Source organism: Cajanus cajan, chromosome 1 (genome assembly GCF_000230855.2).
Source record: "Cajanus cajan strain Asha chromosome 1, NIPB_CcT2T_4, whole genome shotgun sequence".
NCBI classification, from domain to species: domain Eukaryota; kingdom Viridiplantae; phylum Streptophyta; class Magnoliopsida; order Fabales; family Fabaceae; genus Cajanus; species Cajanus cajan.
In genome coordinates this window covers 34112788-34124437 of record NC_138517.1, presented here as the reverse complement: position 1 = coordinate 34124437, position 11650 = coordinate 34112788, and the positions used below count along the sequence as shown (strand labels likewise).

The window sequence follows — 11650 nt, the reverse complement described above, 5'->3', positions numbered from 1 at the left end:
ACTAAAAGTTCTGGTTGGTATAAAAAGATCTATATGTAACAATTCTAAAGTTTGAGAAGTGTAAATAGCCTTTTTAGATTTGAGGAATGTTTTAATTTATTTACCTTTGTGACAAGTTTCACAGAGAATATGAGTTTTCCAAGAAATCTTAGACTATCATCTTACTAAACATTTTTTTATTTAGTTTTGAAATATGTTTCAAATTTATATTCCTAAGCTTTTTGTGCCAAACCCATCTTTCATATTCACTAAAAATTAAACATGTTACATTTTATTTGCCCAAATCATTTAGATTAATCTGATAAAGATATTTATTCTTTTTGTTGGCAGTAAAAATACATACTTATCATTTTGTCTGACTATGTATAAATCTTTGTCAAAGGATGCAATGTATCTATTATTAGAAAATTGAGTTATGCTAATTAAACATATTATACCTTAATCCTTTAACATAAATCACATTATCAACAATAGGTATGGAGTTCTTACCAATCTTATCTACACTTTTAGTTTTTCCTTTATCACTACCTCCAAACAATATTATTCCTTCATGAGGTTGGAGGTTTAGGAGTATAGATCTTTCTCACATCATTTGTCATGAGTAGTGACTGTTTAGATACTAATGTGAATCTTTCCTTTTTTTCTAATAAGTATATCTACAACAAAATTAGTTGAAATCTTGGTATCCAAATTTTCTTGGGTCATTTTCTGTTAGTAACTTTAACCGTAGATTTTCTCTTCTTTTTTCCTTTTCAGGTTACATCTCCTGGTATGATGATTATTTTTACCACAAACATCGTATAAAATAGTCTTAGGCTTTGAGGAAGACGTTTTTGATTCCTCCTTCTCAAATCCAATACAACTGTTGTCAGATGGTAATCTTCTATACTTTAAAACCATATTCAATTTATAATATACATGTACAAATTTAGCAATATCCTTTCTAAGTTGGATGCTATCAACTTGTAATGTTGTAACCTCAAGTGGTTCATTGTTTGTGGCTTTGCATTTGAGACTTTGAATCTTCCTAGTAGTGTCTAACAGATCATTCTTGAATTTTTCTTTTTCTAAAGCCAACAATTTATATTTTTCCCTTATATCTTTTGTACTTAAGAGTGATCATGTGAGAATTTGTTAGAAGAGTCTCACAAAACATTTCATCTTCATCAAATATATTTTTATAACATTTTTAATTTAATCTTTTTATAAAAATCTTTAATTATTATGCTTTGGGATAGACACACAAAACACCAAATATCTTTTCCAACTTCATATTCTTCTTTTAATTACAACAATTTCTCCATTGTTGACTTTAAACATGACAAACCTATGTCCAAACATTTCTTAACAACACTTCTTTCTGTTATAATATTGTAACATACACTCATATGGATCCCTAACTTAAACATACCCTTGCACATAATAATTAGTAGATAACAAACAATGCTCCCTTAATTGATTTCTCCCCATAATCCATGCATGTGATGAAAGGCATATTTCTCCACTTTTTGACATAATTAAACCCAAAAAGATAAGTATATAACCATTAAGTGCATAAGAGGGTACACACAAATTACAAGTGCAAAATATATCTTAATTAGTTAAAATAATAATAATTTTATAAAGACAAAAACTAAAAAAACAATATATTACAAAGGAAAAAAAAACACACACACACTCACTCACATGTACAAAGGATGGTGGTAATAAAATAATGGCAAGCGTGGTTTGGGACTCAGCGAGAATCCAAGATCCAAGCACACACAGTATCTGCAATCCTTTCGCAAAATCAGAAACGCAGGGTAGATACAGAGTAACCCTTGAAGATGGCTCTGCTTCCACAAAATCCACGTGAGTAATTTTTTTTTTCATGCTCATTCAGAATTGAATTTTCAATCCCAAATTTTGGTTATTGATTTTTCATTTGCATTTTTCAGCTCTTCAGCGGCACAGAGTCATGATACCCAACAGACAGGGTGAAAAGCTTGTTGGCGTATTGCATGAATCTGGAAGCAGGGACATTGTAATTTTGTGTCATGGTTTTCGATGCTCCAAGGTTTGTTTCTTTCATATGCCAAGCAAGGCCTTATTGCTATTACGAGTACAAATGCAAATTTTAAGTGGGCTAGTGTGCTATTACTCAGAAATTATAATTATGGGATAAAATACTGCAAAACATTATATTATTTTTTTAGTGCAAAATAGTTCTTTATTTTTATTTTTTTTATTTTATACAGTACTCTTTCCGGATTTTAATATAAGCAAAAGCATCATATTTGTTGGTTTTAAATATAAACAAATCTCACTTTTTAACAATGTCATCTCCAAAATAGTCTTTATTTAATTGAAATTATATTTTTGATGTCTTTTTTTATTCTTGAAATCAAGTTTTAAGGATAGATAGTTTAGGAAATAAGCTATTTTTAGATGCAATTAGTACAATTAAATGATGTAAATAATCTTTCTTAACTAAAGTGAATTGATTCTTTTGTTGCTTATATCTAGAATTGGAGAGAGTAAATAAATAGCTTTTATTTTATAAATTATACTATAATTTATTTTATTATAAAAAAATATCTTTAAATATATAAATTATATTTTATATTTTTAATGAATAGTTAAAATTTTAAAATTAATTAAATTATTGGTATTTAAAAAATACTGATAATCTTTAGAGATAGAACTATAGGAACTCCAAACCTCAGCGTTAGGGGTTGATCCACGCTTAAGCAAGGTCAGGAGTTCGAATCCTGTCTTGTGTATGCAGCCGCGTTAAATCTTGGAGTCAGCTATCCCACTCTTTGAGGTGCCTCCAACGTAACGAGGAGATTAGTCACTGCTATCGGCGGTGGATACTTCAAGGACGAAAAAAAAAAAAAAAAAAAGAGATAGAACTATAGGAAGGGAAGTTTAAGATGATTAAGAGAAAAAGAAAATATTGACAATGCCTGTGTAGGGGAGAGTAAGACTGACAATCATTTTTCAAATTGTTCTAATTTACAATATAAGCATATATTATTATTATTATTATTTAATTTCTTTAGTGCCCAATTATTCTCATTGATTTTTTTTCTTCTTTTTCTTTTAAGGATACCAGTCTGATATTGACCCTTGCTGTTGCATTGGAAAATGCCAAAATTAGCTCTTTCCGTTTTGACTTTTCTGGAAATGGGTAAGTTTATATCAATACAGAGCAGAACCATTGCTTCTCTAAATCTGAAGATATTAAGTACGTGTTCGTTTTTTAGAAATTCAGAATTTTACTATCAAAATGATAAGCTAGAAGCTGAGAACTGGGTGTTAGGTCCCAACATATGGAACTCTTTTGCGTGTTACTGTATAGAGTTAGGTAGGTAGTTGAATACCTATATATATACATTGTAACAGAATTTCCTTTTTATTAATATTGAGTAATATACATTTTCTTGGTCTCTCTAAGTTCTTTGAGTTCTCTCTCTCACGTTTCCATGGATTTCAATCGTTAAGATCAAAGAGTTCCAAGAACTTACAGAGAGAAGAATAAAATGTATACTACCAAAAGTCAATTCTGTTACCATGAGTATACTATATACACGCAGTTATTCAGCTAACTTCCTATCGAACATTTTATACAACAACACTTGTTGAAAACTGAGTGTTAGTTTCTATATTTACAGTTTACACATGCTTGCTCTTGATTGTTAGCCTTGTTCCACTCTTTGTTTTGTCTTAACTTTAGCTGTATTGGATTTTCATTGAAGGGAAAGTGAAGGTTTGTTTCAGTATGGTAATTATTGGAGAGAGGTTGACGATTTACATGCTGTAACTCAACATTTCCGTGAATCTAACCGTGTAATCAGTGCAATTGTTGGTCATAGTAAAGGTAGGTTGAATTTTTATCCATATCTGTAAATATTTCTACAGACAAGAATAAGTTAAGAAAAATAGATCTAGATATCATTTTAGATACACGATTATCCATGCTGATTTATGCAATCATTTATTGACCATGTTTCATTACATGCCTAACAAATGATGAGAATCGTCTTTGTCAAAATGATTTCATGTCAACCATGCTTTGGATGTTAAGATTGCAACCTTGAATGATGTAAATCATGCAATATGAAGAGAGTTGATCCACTTTTGATATAAAACCAGATCAGCCTCCATTTAACTGATCCATAATGCCTACCCGAAACTTCTAGCATTAGAATAGTTAATACTTCAGATCATATTTCGGAAAACTGTGCTAAAAATGAAATTGGCCAACATCTTTCATTTTAACATATGTGTTCAATTGATCTCTGTTATATTTCTTAAATGATATGATTGATAGTTAAGGACTAAGGTTGATGAAAAGTCATAATTCCATTTGGGTGGTTATTGCATCATCTTCTCAAATTCCCCCCACTCTCCCAAAAAAAGTTTTCTTGCATAATTGAACTATTACTAATGATTTTCTGTATTTTTGGCACAGGAGGTGACATAGTGCTTCTGTATGCTTCAAAATATCATGACATTAAAACAGTTGTCAACCTTTCTGGGCGTTATGATCTGAAGGAAGGCATTGAAGAACGCCTTGGAAAAGATTATTTGGAAAGAATTAGGAAGGACGGTTTCATTGATGTTAAGAAGAGCAGGTCAGGTAGCCTTTCATTTACTCGGGCTTATTTTCCTTTGGACTTTGGTCAAGCACATATTTTAGAGATATACCAATTTGTTCAGTGTCTACTCATGACTTGTTGATAGAGTTAGGCCTATTAGACAGGTTTATGTGAGGGAGCACCCAAAAAGGAATTAAGAGGAGGACGGAATTATTTTAACTTGTAAGTTGTAACTAAGGACATTAGTTGAGATTTCAGAATTGATTTAGGAAGGGCCAGAGTTCCTCAAACTTCCTAGGTATCTCATACACATTCTTTCATTCTTGAATAATATAGGTATCTGATTATAGTTTTTAACAATTGTTTTATAACTTTATTGTTTAGATATGCGTGTTATGAACCAACTCTCCTAAACCCTTAAGCTGTTAGGTGGAGATCTATTATGGAACTTTATATTAAACATACCCCCTCATTCAAGCCTTTTGGAGTTGAAGAGTGGACAATGCATTTTGTCATTTTACCTTGTGTTGGATTTTAATTTACTTATAAAGAACAAGGATGGTGATCAAACTCTTGACGTCATGGTAACCATAACTTCTTTTGTTTTCCCTATGAACTTCTACTAAAATTTGGAATTAAGGTTTACTGTATCACAAGCACAAAGTTCCAGCTGAAATGCAACAGTCGTAAGTTTCATTTTCGACCAAGGGTAAGAGAAGGCTTCTCTTCTAAACAACAAGAACATAAAATATCTAAAAGAAATGAAGGCCTGCTCATCATTAACTTCTAGTTTAAGCTGCAGCATACACGATCACTTTATGCAAATAATCTACCCAGATGAAAGCCACCTTTGTTGTGGCCCATACTTGATATTCATGACCACGATAGGCAACTCCACAATCAATAGAAAATGAGTGATTATTTATATTCATGGCGCTAATTATTGCTGTTAAGGCCCATACTTGATACTGAGGCAGAGTAGGAATTTCACTACCTTATTTTATCACCATTCAATTCGAAGTGATAATAAAACGAATAACAGTGAGCAGCTCAACAATATAAAATCTCATTTAACACCTCTTGTTTTTGTTAAGATCCAATTGCAAGGTTTGAAGTCCCAAATTGGAAATATGAGATTCTAGAGTGGAGTGTATAAGGTCTTGGGTTCTCCAACTACAATTAGTTTAGAGTGTGGTTCTCCCAAGATTCTTATCACATTTCTATTATATCATTCTTCCTATAACATCATATCATCTATCACATTATCACTCCTCCCTCGTTTGTCTTTCTCTCTCTCTCTCTCATGGTTCAGATTAGTTTTTGGTATACACAGAACAGTATTATAATAAGAACTTCTAAAGATGAAAAAAAGAAAGAAAAAGATAAAGGAAAAAAATAAATGGTAGGCAGTGGTAATCGTTTACCATCTTGTTCAGTACTTGCAAATTGATTAACTTTGTGACTTCAGATAAACTTCTACAGGTTTGATGGCTATCATTGATAATGTAGTATATGACAAGGCGTTAACTTTTGATGAGTGTTAGCAGTACACTCCCCTTAACACACTTTGTCTTCGTCACACTTACACATAGGTACTTTGTTATTTTATTATTATATAATCATCCAAATACATCTTGTGTTGCAGAAACTTTTGATTTCCGTGTAACTGTAGAAAGTTTGATGGATCGGTTGGGTACAAATATGTATGAAGCATGCCTTCAGATTGACAAAGAATGCAGGTGAATAGAAAAGTTGTCTGGTCACTTCTGCAACAGCTTTTTGCCTCTTGCTGAACTTCTTTGTTGATCAATTATGTGTGTTGATGTTGCATGGTTTCACCAAAACATATTTCTATAGCAGAAGCAATAAAAGCATAATCACTCACTTTCTCTACGGAACAAATAAACCTACATTGTTCTTTCATGGCCAAAGTCCAATTTTTTAAGAATTTTCCTCTAGAACATTTCCATATTTTATAGAAAGAATTCCCTTGACAAGTTTGATTTTAATAGCTGCCTGTAGAAACATGTTTTCTTGTGTAGTATCATTGGGTATGAAAGTGGTGTAGCTAGTAGCAACTATAGATGAAGCTATGAAATTACCCTGATGCATAGATGTGCCTAAATGACTAATCGCATCATCATATATGACAGGGTCCTTACAATTCATGGTTCTTCCGATGAAATTATTCCAGTGGAAGATGCTTTTGAGTTTGCCAAGATCATACCAAACCTGAAGTTGCATGTCATTGAAGGGGCTGATCATAGATTCAGTAATCATCGAGAGGAGTTATCCTCTGTTGTTGTGAACTTCATAAAAGAAACCTTGCCCTTGCACCAGGTCAATGTAGAAAAACTAAGAGAGACGAGTAACACTAAAATTGTGGGTGATCGTAGCAACTCACTGTGATTTTTATTGAATAAGAGATGACCTTTAAATAGCCATTGTACAACGTACTGAATTAACAAGAAGATAATAAAATATCTTATCAAATCAAAACTTACCAAAAAACTATCTTATCTAATCTGAAACAAAATAACTCAAAATCAAATAATTCCAGATAACTAAATCGGATATCCCGGATATCTTGGATATCTCGAATATCTCGGATATCTCTAGAAATTTAAGATTATCCAACAAAACTCCCCCATAATCTTAAATTTCTCCTTCTTCTTTCATTTCGATGCTTCTTCCACCAGAGCGCGATACTCCTCTGTGTACCATGGCCCCGCGAGCCATGCAACGTCCAGCACCCCCTGCGTCGAGGTGGCCGATGCCTCTTTTGGGACACAAAAATACCCGTTGCTCTTTGGTCCACCTTTAAACCCAGAAAGTACTTCATGATGTCCAAATCGGTCATCACAAACTCCCTCTTCACTTCTTTAAACTCCTCAACTAGCTCAGCTTTACTTCCCATCTCACTCTTCTCAATTGATCCGATCTCCTCATCCGTTGCTTTCTTCCATCTTTCATCAAGTACCACCTCTTCAGATTTTATGTCTTCTGTTCTTGTCAATAGACATACTACATGTAACTCGTCAGTGGAGTTGTAGATGTCTTGCAAGCTCCGAGTTCTAAGTTGCTCAGGTTCATCATCTTCCTCGGAATGCTCATTGGTCCTATCCGAGCTTCTCCCTATTATCTCCGAGTTCTCCCTTTCAGAGTTCGAGCTCCCCGAGGTCGTTTCCGAGTTACTCCAACTCCACTCACTTTCCTCATCTACTTGGACATCTCGGCTTACCAGAATTTTACCTGTAACAGGGTTATACAATTTGTAGGCTTTTGCCTTTTCATCATACCCGATCAAAATGTACTTCTTGCTCCTATCATCAAGCTTCGTTCTGAGCTGAGCTGGAACATGACCGTAAGCAAGGCTTCCAAAGATCTTGAAGTGACGTATACTCGGTTTTTGTCCACTCCATGCTTCTTGAGGTGTCACATCATCCAATTTTGAATGTGGGCACCTGTTCTGTATATATATAGCACACTGTACTGCCTCTGCCCAAAACTTCTCAGGCATATTCTTCCCTTTAAGCATGGTTCGGACCATTTCAAGAATAGTACGATTCTTTCTTTCAGCTACTCCATTTTGTTGTGGTGAATATGGAGCTGTGAGAAGACGCTTTATACCTTGCTCTTCACAGTATTCCATAAACTCTGCCGATGTGAATTCTCCACCTCTGTCCGACCTCAAAGCTTTAATTTGCTTGTTAGTCTCTTTCTCCACCATGACTTTAAACTTCTTAAAAGCTTCAAATGCCTTTGATTTTTCTTGCAAAAAATATACCCAGGTCTTTCGAGAGAAATCATCTATGAAAGAGATGAAATATTTCTTACCACTGAAAGATGCTGGAGAGATTGGTCCACACAAGTCAGTGTGTATCAGCCCAAGTTGCTCCTTCGCTTTGTGCTCGGACGAGCTCGGAAAACTTGTCCTTGTATGCTTTCCAAGTACACACGCTTCACAAAACTTCTTGTCAAACTCAACACCACGTAGTCCGAGTACCAACTCCTTCCTTGATAGCTCGGCCAAGCCTCCAAAGTTTAAATGCCCAAAACGAAAATGCCACATCATGGCTTCATCCTTCACGTCCAGCTTCAAGCACTTATTTTGAAGGATGTTCAGCTCCAGTTTATACATCCTATTCTTTTTCATCTCCACTCGGGCTATCAAACGATCATGCTTGTCCTTCAAATAAAGCACTCGATCCTTCATCAGAACCGAGTTTCCTTTCTCCATCATCTGCCCCATGCTTAAGATGTTATTCTTAAGCTCGGGAACGTAGTAGACATTCCTTATTTCTCCAACTCGTCCATCCTTCTGTATAAACTTGATGGTTCCACGCCCTTTTACCGCCACCTTGGAATCATCCCCAAATGACACGAATCCAGCCTTTACCTTGATGAGTTCATTGAAGAAACTTTCTTCTCCACACATATGATTGCTCGCTCCAGTGTCCAAATACCAGATCGAGTTGTTTAGGCAACTCGAATCAAGCTCGGCTTCTGACTTCTCATATGAGCTTGGAGGCTCAATTGTTGATCTCTCGACGCAACTCAAGTTTAGCTGGACCTCGGAGGCACAACTCGGACGTAGCTTGGTCTCCGAGCTCTGCGTCATCATCAAAATTCCTGCTTCCTCGTCCTCTTCTTCTGTGAGAAGATTCTTCCCTTTTTCTTCACTTCGGCTTTTAGCTCGGCAATACTTTGCTATGTGACCGTATTTGCCACAGTTGTAGCAATTTGCCGATCTGCATTCCTTTGCGTAGTGGCCGAGTTTGCCACACTTATAACATTCCACCTCGGACCTTGGCTGACTTCCTTGGCTACGATCACCTCGTCCTTGTCCACCTCCATGGTCACCTCGTCCTCGACCTCGTCCTTGATCACCTCCATGATCACCTCGTCCTTTGCCTCGTCCTCCATGATCACCTCGTCCTTGTCCTCCTGATCTTCGGCCCTGAGTGTTCCGAGTTTCATTCAAATCAAGTTGCGCCTGTAATGCTTGATCAAGAGTATTCTTCATCTTCCTCCTCCTTTGTTCGTGGGCTTCGAGTGACCCAGCGAGCTCTTCCACTGAGAGAACTGACAAGTCCTTTGACTCCTCAATTACGCATGCAATACTCTCGAAATCATCTGTTAATGATCTCAAGATTTTCTCCACAATTCTACTTGCTGGCATTGGCTCCCCATTCCTTCCTAGTTGGTTAGCCACCTTCTCCACCCGAGTTATGTACTCGGATACTTGTTCCTTATCCTCCATCTTCAAACTCTCAAACTCTCCTCGGAGAGTTTGAAGTCGGATCTGTCTGACACGGTGGTTACCTCTGTGCGCAACCTCTAAGATCTTCCATGCTTCCTTTGAAGATGCAGCGTTTGCAATCTTCTCGAAACCTGACTCATCCACGGCATTGTACAAAAAATACAAAGCCGATTTGTCCTTCACTCGTGTCTTTTCCAATGTGGCAATCTGAGCCACAGATTGGTCTTCGTCCTCCTCGGGTTCTTGGAACCCCTTCTCCACTATGTCCCATAGACTTTGGGAACCCAACAGGGTCTTCATTTGTAAACACCAATTATCATAATTGGTTTTCTTTGACAGTTGTGGTACGGTCATTCCATTCACAACCTTTGCCATTACTCTCTCTTTCTTCTTTCTTCCCCCTTCACAGGCGCACACTGTTTTCCCCTCACACTCGGCACTCAGAGCATATAGCTCTGATACCAATTTGTAGAAAAACTAAGAGAGACGAGTAACACTAAAATTGTGGGTGATCATAGCAACTCACTGTGATTTTTATTGAATAAGAGATGACCTTTAAATAGCCATTGTACAACGTACTGAATTAACAAGAAGATAATAAAATATCTTATCAAATCAAAACTTACCAAAAAACTATCTTATCTAATCTGAAACAAAATAACTCAAAATCAAATAATTCCAGATAACTAAATCGGATATCCCGGATATCTTGGATATCTCGAATATCTCGGATATCTCGGATATCTCTAGAAATTTAAGATTATCCAACAGTCAAGGGTACTGATAGCTAGTTATCCTTTCTTGCTAGCATACATGTGAAACACGTGTGAACTTAGTTATGTTTTTCTAATGACATACTTGTGATGTATCTTGAAGTTTCGAGCCTATTGAATATTGGTACGAAGACAAATTTTCACTCTTCAGGGTCCTAATTACCCGCACTTGATGTTGCACGCAATTTTTTTATGGCTGCAATAAGATGATTTGAACTTAAGATTTCATACATATAATAGTGTTGAAGTTCCATGTGTTTGAGACTGACTCTAATGACTAATGGGCTTGATGTTCCTCGAGTAGTGAGACTACCTACTTTGGACTCGTCAAAATTGAAAATCTTGCTTCATTGGGTTGAATGGGAGAAAAATATATGGTATTCAGCTGAAGATATGGGAGAAAATCTTGTTGCACTGAAAATTTTGGGTTTTTGGCATAATTGAAGAAAAAGGAAAACAATAAAGAAGTTTTTAGAAAATTTAAATAAATAAACCATCAAGATAGTCCAATGGTGAAGTTTGGGATAGTAAAACACGCTATAAAGTTGTGTTAATTTGTAAGTCAGTCATTGATTTTAAAAGTGGATAAACATCTTAGGAAGGGTTATTTATGAAAGATTCTGACTAACAAGGAGTTGTATGAAGTGAAATTGTGTGAAGTGTTATATAATGGAGTCGCTGAAATGTCAAATCTAAGAGGTGTTATCCCTACCCTTACTGATATGAACCCAGAGGGATGGATTCGTTTTATGGATCTATCTAGGTTGGAAAGCTCATAATTAAGAAATTAAAAGAAAAAAAAATATGGATTGAGATAAGAAATGGAAGAAGAACGTCACAATCCTAAAGATTGATAAGTTGAAGAAGATTTGCCACTTTGAATTAGGAAATTCAAGGATAAGAATCAAAAGTAGTTCCTAAGAACTTAGAGAGAGAAAATCCTCTTAATTGGAAAAATATCCAAATTCTGAATAAATCATTTTCTCTCCCTCTAAAATTTTTACAAAAGGTTCCTATTTGTAAGCTTAGAT

General features: G+C 35.4%; 1 protein-coding gene across 5 annotated transcripts; it reads left to right on the top strand.

Moving 5' to 3' along the window:
• Positions 1–1600: 1600 nt before the first annotated feature.
• On the top strand, positions 1601–10769 carry LOC109815782 (putative uncharacterized protein YDL057W). Of its 5 annotated transcripts, none has more exons than XM_083059488.1 (8): positions 1639–1851; positions 1938–2056; positions 3098–3172; positions 3741–3862; positions 4457–4624; positions 6229–6322; positions 6737–6929; positions 10623–10769. In XM_083059488.1, the coding sequence occupies exons 2-8, from the start codon at positions 2037–2039 to the stop codon at positions 10635–10637; spliced, it is 687 nt and encodes a 228-aa protein (XP_082915614.1). In that variant the 5' UTR covers positions 1639–1851; positions 1938–2036; the 3' UTR covers positions 10638–10769. The 5 variants fall into 5 exon arrangements, 3 of the variants coding, with proteins under 3 accessions (XP_082915618.1, XP_082915614.1, XP_082915608.1); XM_083059482.1 differs by having other exon boundaries at positions 3090–3172; XM_083059492.1 differs by lacking the exons at positions 6229–6322; positions 10623–10769 and adding an exon at positions 6066–6175 and having other exon boundaries at positions 1601–1851; positions 3090–3172; positions 6737–6871.
• Positions 10770–11650: the final 881 nt, after the last annotated feature.